Consider the following 13,732-nt stretch of genomic DNA (forward strand, 5'->3'; position numbering starts at 1 on the left):
GTTATTGAGTTCTATTCTATGCCAGCCAATCAATATACAGTTGTTTCACTCGATGCATTCTTGCAAGGTATGCAAAATGTTTGGTGTTTTGGTATATGGATCTTCTAAGATTAACTAATTATACTTTGTCTGCAGATGGCTGGATTCGCTCTATTTAAAATATATAAGTCTCAGTCGTAGAAGATGTTGAACGTCATCTCAGACAACTTTCTAGTTAATCTGAAGATGTTGCAAATATACAGGCTTATATAGAAGATAAAAAAGTGCCAGAAGGAAGGAACCTGCGGTAAAATACATTATCTAGGAATGTGCAATCAAATATGTTATCTAGGGACCTCCAGTAAACAGTTAAGTCCTGATTTTGCTGAAAGAAACAGGCTCAGGATGGAACAATTTCAGTTGCAGTGTTATCACCCAATCATTGGTTTGTAATTTTGTCAAATTATATTTCTGTCGTTTGTTGCATATTGTTTCGGCAGAATAAAGTTTGAGAGCCAGGTTTGTTTTCGTTGTGTCAAATATATTCATAAAACTGGTCAAAGTATATTTGAAATATACCAGAAGTATCTGTAAAAGGGATGTGAACAAGCTCTGCAAAATTTTACATATCATCCCATTAAATGTGATACGCATCCATTGCATGATAAGCAACCCCAATATTATTCGTTATAGTAAGGTATGCTTATTTATTCAGTGAAAAAGTAAAAGACCATTTACCTTTTGTTATTCTAGCATGTTAAAATTACAACGTAAGTTTAGAATTATTTTTTTCAGACGAAGGTAAATAAACTACACAGATTCCATACTTTATAGAAAGAACGACTAACAGAAAGTACCAAGAAAAAAGTGTTCGTTGAAACAATCCTGACAATTTGTACAGAGACAGTTTACTGATAACATGATGCCTTCAATCCGGACAATGTACAGGAGGACTGGACGCATATATACAGCAATCTAAGGCTCATTCTTTTATTCTTTTATAAACTATAAACTCTTCCTCACTCTGATGTTCTAACTTATCATACTTTCATGGCTAACCTTATTCTGCCAATGAATTAAAATTTCATTGAAAGCAGGTCTGCATACAGATTGCTAGTAAAGCTTTATCTTAGTAGTGATTGTGCTCCGGCAAATGGGACAGAACTCGAGGTCTTCTCCACATCCACAACAAGTCTGTCATGTCATGTGAGGAAATGCAAAGGAAAATAACTTAATATATATTCATCCCTTGATATTTATAACTTAATATAGCAGCATGTAATTAAATTAGTTACCTGATGTCCACAACCGAAGGCCATATCCTTCGCATCGGTAAGACAAATAGGGCAAACCTGCAGTCAACCATGTCATAGGTAAACCACTATTACTATTGGAAGTGAGATAGAAATGATTATGAATGGTTATGATGACATTAAGGAAGGGAGAAAAAACTGTCTTGATTTAATATAAAAGACACCTTCTCACATTGTAAAGCATGATTTGAATACCTTATTATCATGTAAAGAGCTTGTAGATGGCTCTGTGTGAACACTGCGTTCATATTCATAGCCAGTATCTCTAGGGATACTCTGCTGAAAACTGTTTGCCCGAAAAGAATTTCCACTGATGCTTGAAGAAGTCCTATTATAAAGAGGAGCAGGTAGAGGAACCCTATCCGGTGAATGTCCCCTCCGTGCACTACTCATATCAATGAAAACATGAGATTTCCAAATTCAGTTATAAGTTATTACACCAGATAAAACCCTGTCTAACAAATTTTAAGTACAGTATTTTAGTATTTCCATTACCCCAATAAGCCAAGTTCTATGGTTGCCTTATATTGAGAAGGTATCTCCATCAAAGCATCAAGGGCAAACTCCGTCTCTCTTCGACTTGGATTTACATTCTTCGACATTATCTTTGTAAAATTCACAAACTACATCCAGCCAGCCACAAACAACATTATCACATTTGAGCATAATACGAAGATTTAACATTTATATATGGCAAATGAATTACACCCAAACCTGAAAATTGTCAAACGCCCGAGAAGGGATGTTGTCATCAAATTCCTTCATCATCTCCCACGGCCCATCTCCAACTCCTACCAAAACTATTGACAATGGATACTCACTGCAATTTAGAAAGAGTATGAGAATGCAGAATGGTCTACACATGAAAGAAAACGAAAAAAAACTTACCTGGCTTTTACGATCGCGTTTATTGTCTTCTGTTCCTGTGGACTTAGGTTGCCATATTCTGTATCAATGCTTCTGGTCACCTGCGGAAACATGTTGATCATCAGTTTTTGAAGCCCTGTGACTGAGCAGAAACAATGACTATCTAAAACCGACTAATTTCATTCATCAAAGCATTGCAGAATTGCATGCATTTAGTTTTGCACCGTAACTAATAAGACGTGTGTAAATATTATGAACATGACTATGCTTGCATGGTACAAACTACATTGCAGTTTATTCATGTATATATGAAAGTTAAGATAATTTGTAAAGAAATAATGTACTTTTAAGTGTAGATATGAACACTGTGAAATATGGATTAAAGAATTACCTGTCCATCAGCAATTATTAGCAAGACATGATATTGACCAGCACTTTGTTCAACAATAGTCATGGCCATCTCAATAATAGGGGCGAACGAAGTCGGTCCTGTTTTATGAATGCAACGAGTTATAATATGCCTAATTAAAAACAAAAATCAATCTAAGATAACAGGTCATGTTTTAAGATAACCAAGTGGTTGGGCTCAGGTGATTAATGAACTTCAATTAAGATTGAATCGTTCAGGAGAACTCGGGTTCAAATCTTGACTGGAACAATCCTCTTGACCAAACTTTTCTTACCTCCCAGCCGAACTCAGATTTCTAGGGGGTCTTCCCAAGGAACCGGAGGGTTAAAACCAAAAAATCTAAGATAACAAGTGAATGAATAAAGGAAACACCTGCAAGTTTGAGCTGAGGAACAATTTCTCTGTATCGTGCCAATACTTCCTCAAAACCATTGCATAACCTCTCTTCTGAATAGAAGCTAAATACATCTTGATCATGTGTAGATGCTGACAAATAATAGACAGAAAATAAACAATCATTTTTGGTAGCTGGAAAAAACAAAATTACATTTGAAAAGGTGTTTAGTTTCACATCCGTCATTACCATCTCCAAATCCAAAACATGGAATCAAGTTATCTTCATCAAAAGTAGATAGAGTTTTCCCAATAATAGAGATTGCTTGTTCATAAGGGTTTTGACCACTTCCAATGTGATGTAAACTTTTTCGATTGAATGAACTCTTCCCTGAAAAGGTGAGGTATATATTTAGCTTTAAAATTCACAAAATAAAAATTCGAACATGAAAATATGAGTAAGAGATAACACCTGTCCACTCATTGCTCTTTGTGAAATCAATTCCAACAATGAGATTAGAAGATTCCAGCCCAGCATTTGCAAGAGCAGCAGTAACCTGTGTTCAATTCACTTCATTATTTGACAATAATAATGTATAGTTTCTCTGAGGGGTAACCTTGGCACAACTTGTAAAGTTGTTGTCATGTGACTGAAAGGTCACAGGTTCAAGTCCTTGAAACAGCCTCTTGTGTAAAACAGGGTAAGGTTGCGTACAATACACCAAATGGTGGGACCCCTTCCCGGACCTTGCATATGCGGGAGCTTTAGTGCACCGGGTTGCCCTTTAATGTATAGTTTCTCTCTAGAGTTCCGAAACAGTTAATTTTGGTTGAAATTCTCAATGAATTAGTTTATCTTCATGAAAACTTATAGAAACAAACAGCTTATACAAAAGTTATTTATGTTTACCCTCCTTTTCATTTTGACGATTATAAAACAGCTTATACATAAGTTCTTATATGATAACAACTTATTAAATAAGTACTTAATTAAGTGGTTTATCCAAACTCCTACTTTAGAATCTTATGCTATAAATTTTATTACAAATAATTAAGAGCTTAAATATTCCATTCCTCATTGCTTATGTAGCAGAAAAGTGAACTCTGATTCCAGACATAAAATTCAGAAAGCCACCTTTGCTGTTATCTCAGTTTCTGTTTTTTCCCCTTTTGACTCTAAAATCTAAACTTTATACATGTTGCATTCACATTATCACCCCAGAGTTTAATTCTTGTTCAAGTCAATTATAAAAACAGTATCCTTTGGTCCCATTCTAACCCCACAAAAAAAAAAAAAAAGACTAATGATAATGACAAACAAAATCAAAGGGATAGATCAAACAATTCCTTATACAAACAAGTAAAAAAAAACACTATTACATGCAATGATATAATTCAATTCTTACCTCATCCAATGATTGGTAATTATCAGCAATTCTGGAATACCTCTTATCTAACTTCTTTTTTGGCTGTGAATTCTCATAAAATGGAGCTGATGCAGATGAAAACTGATGCTGAGGTGTTTGATATGGACTCTGTTGAGGATGTGGTGGATATCCATATCCATCATAGTTATTATTCCATGAAGATGAAGAACCTGAAGCCTCATATGAAGGAACATGCCTTCTCCTAGGAGACCCTTTTGAACTATTCCCTCCCATAACAATCTCCTTCAGAATAAAATAAAGTAAACACAAAATTGCTACCAAAGCTGTCCAAGTTTCTAGCTGCAATTCCATAACAAAGACATGAATGAGTTGATGTTTATATAACTTGGCTGAGGAATCAAAGTAGAATAATTGAAAAGGACAAAAAAGGTAACAAATATTCAACCATTAATTGGAGAAGGAAATTTCTTGGTCATTAGACTAAGAAAGAGAGTGAGACTTTTTCATATACCTCAAGATGCATTGTTTCAATGGAAATTGCAAGTGAAAGAAGAGTGCTGGTAGAAGGAACCTAGCAAAGTCAAGTCAACTGGTTTAGCTTTTTCACTTCTTTCTTCCAGTTCAAACAAGTTTCATTTTTTTAAAGATTTAATCTTTGTCATAATCCATAATTTATCTTTAATTAATGAAACATAATCTTTGTCATAATAATGTACTTAGCACTTTTCAAAAAAAAAAAAAAGAGGTATATGGTATCATTTTCTATAATGAAACTAAATTTTAACTATGACATGTGTCATGTAAGGTTAGATAGAACCATCAATTTTAATGAAGATTTACTGTGACATTTATCAATGGTGAAATTTTAACTTAAACACAAGTCACAAAGTTGATTATCACTTTTGGATTATGTGGGCATATTGCATATGAAAATGTTTATATGAAAGTTAACAAGAAACTAATGATTGTGTTTATCAGTACTTTTCAATCATATCACAAAGTTGACACGGAATTTTATTTTATGAATGTATTCAATATAATAAAAATGAAGTATGCATTATGCAATAAGTACTATATTTTTCATACAGAACCTTCCTAGTAAATACGGTGTAATTTTGTAACCTAGGTCACAGTTGACAATGCCACGTTACGCCCACAATCCGAAACTACATAGAATGAGAGCATGTTGGATAAAGTTTTATTTTTTAGAAGAAATCATGGAAGAGATAGAAAAAAATAACAAACTTTAATGTGAGCTCAATTCAATGGATAATGTTTTTGTTTTTTTGTTTAATTTCATTTTCAGATTTTCCTCTTGTCGTCTTCCTCCAAGTTAGGTTTTGAGTTCGGTGAAGATTTGGTTGGATAAAGATTGATGTTTTTTGTTGGAAAATCATAGATACAATATATGACAATAGAGATGTTTAGTAAGGTGTAACTGTTATGGTTGCTAGTATTGATAGTCGTCTTGGTGAAGAACGAATGTGAAAGAATCGTTGGTGAAGTGGTGACTATGGTTAGTCTTTGGAAAAAACATACTCAATATGGTAAAAAAATTATATTATGAGGAGTCAGAAGCTCTTTTTCTTTTTTTTAATAAAGGAGTCGGAAACTCTTAACTCTTAACAAACTGATCAATTGAATTGTCCAACCCATCGCATGTCTTTCATATATTCTAGTCTTTTTTTTGTTACATATTCTAGTCTAAATCAATAATTCTTTTATTTATAATTTAATGCATTATCATAACTTTAAATTCAATATTTGATATATAATGATTTTCTTTTATTTTTTTAAAAAATTGATATATAATGATTTATTATTTTAATTATTGCTTAAGAGCAGTTCAAATGTTTTCGTGAATTTTTTTTATTTTTTTTTGAAAACTCGATATCCGATCTAAGAATCGACTAATTCGAGGATTGATGTTGCATACTATACACAGTGATTGATGTTCAAACTTCAAACATCACATTTATCGAACTTAAAATGTGAAATTTTAACGATGTTACTTAACAAATCTGTAAAATAAAATTTACTGTTTCTTTCACTTGTATAACTTTAACCAACTATTAAAATATATTGTATAAAAAAAAAATATAAAAAACATGAAGGGTAAAATATCAAACATTTATAAAAGCACTTGTTAAGAGGAAGAATAAGAAACAAAAACAATATTGAAGTTGAATCCAAGAGGAAAAACAAAATCAAACATGTTAAATAGTTACATTTTAAATTCCATAAACATATCCAAATTCCATATCATTTTCTCCATCTTTGTTGAAGACGTCCACTGCCATTTTTTAGTTAAACTCAAATTGCATGTCGTCAACCCAACATATTTATTTATTTTAGGTGAAGCACTTGATCTATATCATGCTATCAACATATTATTTACTCTTGATTGCGAAAAAATAAAAGATAATGAATATGGATTAACATAATATAAATAATAAATATGTAATCCAAGAATGCTCCAAATTTCTAAGATCTTATGAGAGATATGATTATAAAGTGAAATAATCTTATACATATCTCGTAAGAAACTCTCATTAACCACCAAAATTAGCAAGAGATATGTAGTTAGTTAAATAAATGATATTGAGTGAGAATAGAATAATATTCGGAGTTGGCTCAATATAAAGGAATGTGGAATGTGTTTGCGGGAATTTTCAATTATAAACAACATCATCAACTACATGCATCCTACATGTATTATTATTTTTTTGAAATGATGCATGTAGTTATGGTATTATTTATAATTGATAATTTACTTCTTCATCTTTCTCCTCTTGTATTTGAACATATGAAATGTGAACAAAACAATTAAAAAAAATCTACTCATAACACACTTCAAACGATGCGAAAACAGGATATAGAAAAACGAACAGTTAAATCTTTTATAAAAAGAATTCTTGTCTATTGTATTCTTATCCGATTTAATGGATTAATACATATGATTGCTCCTTGTGAACATTGATTCACCCCCAATGATTGATTGTATTTTGAATGCACGTAAACAATTGTTTGATGTTAGCTTTCACAACTCTCATGTCGAAGTTAGTTAGAGGCAAGTATCGCTCATACATTAACGAATGTAACCTCATTTTAATGTATCAACGTTGTGGATTTGTCCGTCGTGTATTTGTTGTACTTTTGTTTACTTTTTTTTTTTGTGGTGGTCGGGTTCGAACCGGAACCTTACATATTTTATTTATTATTCACACCAACTGAACTAAGCTCATGAAAATACGTACTTTCGTTGACTTTGTTTTGCATTAATCCTACGATTTTCAAAGAAAAAAGGCATTGCAAGTTAAGCAATAAACACAAAGTGTGACAATAATTGTTTCACTTAAAAATCAAACCAAAGACAAAGGCACCGAAGTGCTACCGATAACCATGGCTTCCTCATCAAAATAAAAACATCACAAATTGAGCATAAATGGGATACTGAAACGAACGGTGAAGATTTATCCATGATTGGAAAATCGAACGACGTAGAGACGCCTCAGGATGAGGAATGATGGTGATGTCTGATTCCATTGTCAACTCAAGAACTACACAAAAAAAAAAAAAATCAAATCGATCGAAAGATCAATCAAATTGGGATTAGGGTTTGACATTGCATTGAAATGGACTATGCTACAGAGTTTTCGATGGATCGTCGTCCTCGAAAAAGACCCAAATTGGCTTGGGAACTTCCTCAAACTCACTCTAAGGTAATACACACCTTTCACTTTCTCCACCATCATCAATTTCATCTTTTTTGCATTTTTCTATAAAAAAAAAAGTTTTGTTGTGGAAAAATCCACCGTCACTGTGATTTCAAAAAAACTTATAATTTTATTTCATATTGCATTAGTTTTTGAAGAAAATTTGGAAATTGGGGTTCAATTTATCATTCATACGTAATTAGCTGAAAAGGGGTTCAATTTACTTTATATAATCAATTGATTGTTAATTTTGTGCAAAAATATTGTTTTGAATTTATTTTGTGTCAAAATTGTACAGTCTGATGCTTTAAATCTAATGGTGTTATGTAGCATAATTCAGTATATTTAATTAGTTCATTTCAATGATTTAAACATTATAGAATTTTTTCGATAAAAATCCATGTTTAAAAGTAAAAGGGTAGATACATTTTCAATTGCTGTTTGAAGAAAAATTGGAAATTGGGTTGTTTTTTTAGTTGTGCAAATCATGCATGTGTAATTAGCTGAAAACGGTTCAATTTACTTTATTTAACAAATTGATCGTGCAAAAATGTTGTTTTGAGTCTATTTTGATCCTGAAAAGAGAGTTTTCTCATTGTTAGTTTGTCAAAACTTTGCAGCTTGATGCTTAGCATTTAATGGTGATTCGTAGCATAACTCAGTATGTTTAAATAGTTTTCTGAATAGATGTTCATTTCTATGATTTTTTAAACATTATAGTATTTTTTTCTTAAAACTCAACGGTTTGAAAGAAAAAAGGCGAGGGATAGTTTTCAATTGTTGTTTATGTACTATAGTATAATGAGTAGGATCCAAATATGGTTTATGATAGAACATTATGACGTAATTTGATCCATGTAGAGGACCCCAGTTAGTGGGATATGGCTTGGTTGTTGTTGTTGTTGTTGTTGTTTCTGTAGTGTAGTATGAATAAGTGATTATGTGTAGGCTCATTCGGGGATATATTGTGGACAAGAGTTTGCTAGTGCGACAACAAGCTATGGAACGCTGAGGGTACTTCCTGATCATACTGGATTTTCAATTAAGGGATTGGCTGAAAAAGGTTCTCCCCAATGGCGAGATGATGACAAAGATGGCCATTACGTGTTTGCGCTTGGAGAAAATTTAACTTCTCGGTGTAAATGCATTTAACCACCATTAAAAAGCTTTTCTACATTTTGTCTTTCCATTAGACATCCTTATGTTGCTTGTTGAGCACTCTAAAGTTATTTTATAGTCATTGTTTATACGATTGGTGCATAATTTTTTCTATTATCGCTTTACAACGTTCACTTTTTACTTTAAGACTATTTTATGATAAGCAGTGGTTGTTGTTGTATATTTATCTCGTTTTTTATGGATACATTTTTCCACATGCATGCTCAGAATGTATATTTGAAGTTTGGTTAAGTTGCATGATTACTTTTGCTTTTTTACCCCAAAAAACATGTATCGTCTTCAATATGTAACTTTACTTAAACCTTCATCTGATCTTATATTATGTAATACCACATTGAAAAGATATTTCTTTCTTTATAATTTTTCTTCTCATACTTGCCTATTAAAAAAATTCTCAAAGGGTCCTTGGGAATCTTGACAAGTAGGGGATTTGTTTTGATGTCTTAATTCGTATTTATTTTCAATTTCTTGTGATCCTAATGTCTCTGTTTCTATACTTGCAGATAAGATTCTCAATAAAATTGGTGAAGGTTGTTAACATCATTATCTTCTTTACTTCTTTTAGTATTGTTTTTGTATATAGAATTTCAGTCTTATCCTCACTTACATATCTGATCTATGTTTGCAGGGACTTTTGGTCAGGTTTTGGAATGCTGGGATAGAGAAACGAGGGAAATGGTTGCCATAAAAGTTGTGAGGAGTGTTAAGAAATACCGTGAAGCAGCAATGTTAGAAGTTGATGTGCTCCAATTGCTTGGGAAGTATGACAGGAATGGCAGTCGGTAACTGTTTTCTTTTTCCTGTGTATAATGTACTACCAGCTGTTATTTGAAGCTTGTGTCAATTTTAAATCATTTTATCATATGCAGCTGTGTTCAAATACGCAACTGGTTTGACTACCGGAACCATATTTGTATTGTGAGTATCTAATTGGCATATGGCTACACTATTTCCAAACTTCACAAACATTTGTGGGGGCTAAGACTTGTCTGTGAAATTTTAATGATGTTACAGGTATTTGAGATGCTTGGACCAAGCTTATATGATTTTCTCCGGAAGAACAGTTATCGCCCATTTCCAGTTGATCTTGTCCGTGAGCTAGGAAGACAATTATTGGAGAGTGTAGCATGTGCGTAATTGTTACTTTCACTATCTCCAGAGTCATATAAACAATTTCTTCGCTCGTCTTTAGGATAGTTATGAACTTCAGATGATTACTTGGGATTTAATCAATAATTTTTTTCAACTGTTCACTTCTTTTCCCAAATAACACTTTTACAACTCTTCTTATGATTTATCATTTAAAACTATTTTACTTATTATGAACGAAAATAGATATTTCACATCCCACCCCATCCCCCATGAGAGAGTTGGAATTTGGAAAGAAAAAAAAGGAAGGAATTGTTGAATTTTTCTATGGTATTCATGTTGACTAGTGTGTTGCTAAATTGGCAGTTGTGCATGATATGCGCCTCATCCACACCGACTTGAAGCCTGAAAATATACTTTTTATTTCCCCAGAATATGTAAAGGTGCCTGACTACAAGGTATTTCTGCTCTCTCTGTGGTCAATTTTTAGAGTTGTTTTTCTCAGTTCTTCAAAAATGTGTTTGTGAAGGTGGAGCTATGATTCTGCTTTACAACATGCCTAAAAGTGTAACTTTGTCAAATTATCACAAAATCTTAAACCGCAGGTCATGTTCCGGTCACCAAAAGAGGGAGTCTCTTATAAGAGACTGCCAAAATCAAGTGCTATTAAGGTTATTGATTTTGGTAGTACATCCTATGAGCACCAAGATCACAACTATATTGTCTCAACTCGACATTATAGGGCACCCGAGGTTATTCTTGGTAGGTTTCTATATCTCTTATTTTCTTGGTAGTATGGCCTATATTGTCTATACCACACCTATGATCTTCATATTCACGGTATTTAAAGCTTTATTATTTTGATACAGTTCAAAAGTAATTGTAGCTTGCTTACTTGTTTCTAGGACTTGGTTGGAATTTTCCTTGTGACATATGGAGTATTGGTTGCATTTTGGTTGAGTTGTGTTCGGTATGTTGAGGTCCTCCATAAAGTGATTCATAAGCCATAAAATTTGATCTGAATATACTACACAAGCGATGTTATTAACTGTAAGCGGTTTCAGGGAGAAGCTCTATTTCAGACACATGAGAATTTAGAGCATCTAGCCATGATGGAGAGGGTTTTAGGCCCAATACCTCAACACATGTTGAAAAGAGCAGAGTGCGTACCATTCCAAATGAATAGATTGGTATTGCTTTTGTTGTTATTCTCTAACTGCTTCTGTCTTTTGATTTCTTGCACAGCCACGCTGCAGAGAAGTATGTCAGAAGGGGTAGGCTAAACTGGCCCGAAGGAGCAGTCTCTCGAGAAAGCATCAAAGCTGTCTTGAAACTATCTCGCCTTCCTGTCTGTAACATATTTTAGTATCTAGCTTAATTTTCTCTTTTGTTCCACGTTCTAAGTGTTTCTGTTTTTCTCTTTCCAGAATCTGGTGATGCAGCATGTGGATCACTCGGCCGGGGATCTTCTTGATCTCTTGCAGGGTCTACTTCGGTTTGATCCCATGAGCAGGATGAAGGCTCATGAAGCACTCAGGCATCCTTTTTTTACTGGGGAGCATTACCAGAGGTATTAAATATAGGGTTCATCATGCCATCGGCGATAGATAACTGGTTGTTGTGTTGCACTATAGATAACTAAAAATCTGTTACTGTTCTCCACTGGGTGGGTTTTTTTTTCTTGATATATAATGGTGAGTTTCACATTCCAAGGGGGAGCTTTGGCGCAATGTAAGTTGTCGTTATGTGACTGAAATGTCACGGGTTCAAGTCCTGGAAATAACCTCTTGTGTAAATAACAAGGTAAGACTGCGTACAATACATCAGATGACGGGATCCCTTCTCGGGTGTATGCAGGAGATTTGTGCATTGGGCTGCCTTTTATACAATGATGAGTTTGAGGGGTTTATTACCCCCTATAAATTTACCTATTTTTGTAGATAGATTTGTTGTCAGGAGGATCTTTCTCCATCTCCGTTTTTGTACCATTAAAATGTACTATAAGCATTTTACTTTCGAGTTGTCTGACCAGCTTGCCTGTCTGGTGATTAATGAAATATTGAACTTATAAATTATAATTTTGGTCATTAGCAAACTTATTCCAGCAAATATCTGGTCGTAACTTTGAAACCAATGTTTGAGATCACTTCTTGCAGAAATTTGATTTTTAAAACTAGGATGTAGTTGATTTTTTTTCTCTCAAAAATAATATTAAAACAATCCAAGGTGGAGTTTGAACCCAGTACATTTAGGGAAATGAAAGAGAGCGAAACTGTATGTATGTCAAAAAAAAAAAAAAAAAAAGAGCGAAACTGCTAAACGAACAACCAATACTAAGGAGAAAATTTAGGTGTGTTTCTTTAATGATTTGTTTGCAAGGGGATTTTGGAGAGCTTTGAAGGGGAGAATTTGGAGGACTAAGTGTGTGTTTGGTTTAGAGTTTTAAATCCACGGCTGTTGAAAACCTCATTCTAATGTGAAGAAGATTTCCTTCTTAGACTTGACTAGGTTTTTTTGATTACAACATCACAAAAAGAAGAAAAGCACATGGAGGATCAAAGTTAAAGAATAAAAAATTAAGGCTTAGACTTTATTGTTACTTACTTATAGAACAATTTAGAATGCTTAGAAAATAATTAAAAATATTTTTTTAAATCCACATATAAAGCAATGTCTAGAAATCTCGTGAAGATAAATAACACACTCACAATCATTTTTATTTAAATGTGAGTTTGCCTTAAAAGATTTTTGCATGAAAATGTTTTTTATTAGAAAAATCATTTTTGTTTTTGGAAAAATCATGTAACCAATTATGCCACATATAATTTTATTTTAGCACATTTATCTTTGTAGGCATAATTATGTATACATGCTTTAACGTTCAACATATTTTTGAAATCCAGTTCATGTGTAGTCAACGGTTAATTCTTTAGAATGTGCATAATTGATTTCGGCTGGTTTTCATTTTTTTGGCAAACGGCTAGTTTTTCTTTAAAATGAATTTCATATTATTATTATTTTTTTTTTATGTTTTTATTCTTTGGGAACTCTTTTGAAAAATAGTATTGCTTCATAAACATCTTTTTGGTCTCTTTAAAATTAATTCAAACAATTTTTTAAAATGAAACATTTTAGAAACTTATCAAACCTTGATCAGTTCATATTTTACTAAATAAAGAAAGATAAAAACACAGTTAATACATTATTACTTTTAATTAAATCAAAAATCAACTTTGAATATCAGATAAATAATGCACAGTTAATTTTCTCTCATTCTGATAAATTAAACATTACTTTTGAAGTCATATATTTAAATCACAAACATCGCCACTAACTACTTTCACAAACGATCAATACATCTTGTAAATATTACATATCTCCCTCATTTATCATGTATTAAATGTGACAGTCTTTAAAAAATATATATCGTGTGAAAATGAATATTATATATGATAAAAA

At 32.6% G+C, this 13,732-nt stretch overlaps 2 protein-coding genes across 4 annotated transcripts; one reads left to right on the plus strand and one right to left on the minus strand.

The window, feature by feature from the left end:
• Positions 1-781: 781 nt before the first annotated feature.
• LOC11422178 (E3 ubiquitin-protein ligase RGLG5) lies at positions 782-4,957 on the minus strand. 2 transcript variants are annotated; one of them, XM_003601845.4, is made up of 12 exons: positions 4,801-4,957; positions 4,308-4,628; positions 3,374-3,458; positions 3,152-3,292; positions 2,941-3,054; positions 2,551-2,648; positions 2,181-2,260; positions 2,007-2,112; positions 1,788-1,915; positions 1,488-1,677; positions 1,275-1,331; positions 782-1,173 (listed from the first exon to the last, which is right to left on the minus strand). In XM_003601845.4, exons 1-12 carry the CDS (start codon positions 4,810-4,812, stop codon positions 1,093-1,095), a joined length of 1,413 nt encoding a protein of 470 aa, XP_003601893.2. In that variant the 5' UTR covers positions 4,813-4,957; the 3' UTR covers positions 782-1,092. The 2 variants fall into 2 exon arrangements, with proteins under 2 accessions (XP_003601893.2, XP_003601891.1); XM_003601843.4 differs by having other exon boundaries at positions 4,735-4,888.
• Positions 4,958-7,651: 2,694 nt separating this feature from the next.
• On the plus strand, positions 7,652-12,360 carry LOC11415007 (serine/threonine-protein kinase AFC1). 2 transcript variants are annotated; one of them, XM_003601846.4, is made up of 12 exons: positions 7,652-8,011; positions 8,954-9,143; positions 9,688-9,714; positions 9,813-9,966; positions 10,054-10,102; positions 10,199-10,313; positions 10,640-10,731; positions 10,879-11,035; positions 11,179-11,243; positions 11,338-11,435; positions 11,519-11,621; positions 11,701-12,360. In XM_003601846.4, exons 1-12 carry the CDS (start codon positions 7,925-7,927, stop codon positions 11,848-11,850), a joined length of 1,287 nt encoding a protein of 428 aa, XP_003601894.1. In that variant the 5' UTR covers positions 7,652-7,924; the 3' UTR covers positions 11,851-12,360. The 2 variants fall into 2 exon arrangements, with proteins under 2 accessions (XP_003601894.1, XP_024635685.1); XM_024779917.2 differs by lacking the exon at positions 8,954-9,143 and having other exon boundaries at positions 7,655-8,011.
• Positions 12,361-13,732: the final 1,372 nt, after the last annotated feature.

The sequence above is a fragment of the Medicago truncatula genome, chromosome 3 (assembly GCF_003473485.1).
Source record: "Medicago truncatula cultivar Jemalong A17 chromosome 3, MtrunA17r5.0-ANR, whole genome shotgun sequence".
NCBI lineage: Eukaryota > Viridiplantae > Streptophyta > Magnoliopsida > Fabales > Fabaceae > Medicago > Medicago truncatula.

Coding starts and splice junctions, on each gene's coding strand:
- LOC11422178 (XM_003601845.4), bottom strand. Junction 3,459..4,307: donor ATTACCAATCATTGGATGAG/GTAAGAATTGAA, acceptor AATTGAACACAG/GTTACTGCTGCTCTTGCAAA. Junction 1,916..2,006: donor GGGCGTTTGACAATTTTCAG/GTTTGGGTGTAA, acceptor GGCTGGATGTAG/TTTGTGAATTTTACAAAGAT.
- LOC11415007 (XM_003601846.4), top strand. CDS start 7,925: ATGGACTATGCTACAGAGTTTTCGATGGATCGTCGTCCTCGAAAAAGA. Junction 10,103..10,198: donor ACCGGAACCATATTTGTATT/GTGAGTATCTAA, acceptor ATGATGTTACAG/GTATTTGAGATGCTTGGACC. Junction 11,622..11,700: donor TGAAACTATCTCGCCTTCCT/GTCTGTAACATA, acceptor TTCTCTTTCCAG/AATCTGGTGATGCAGCATGT.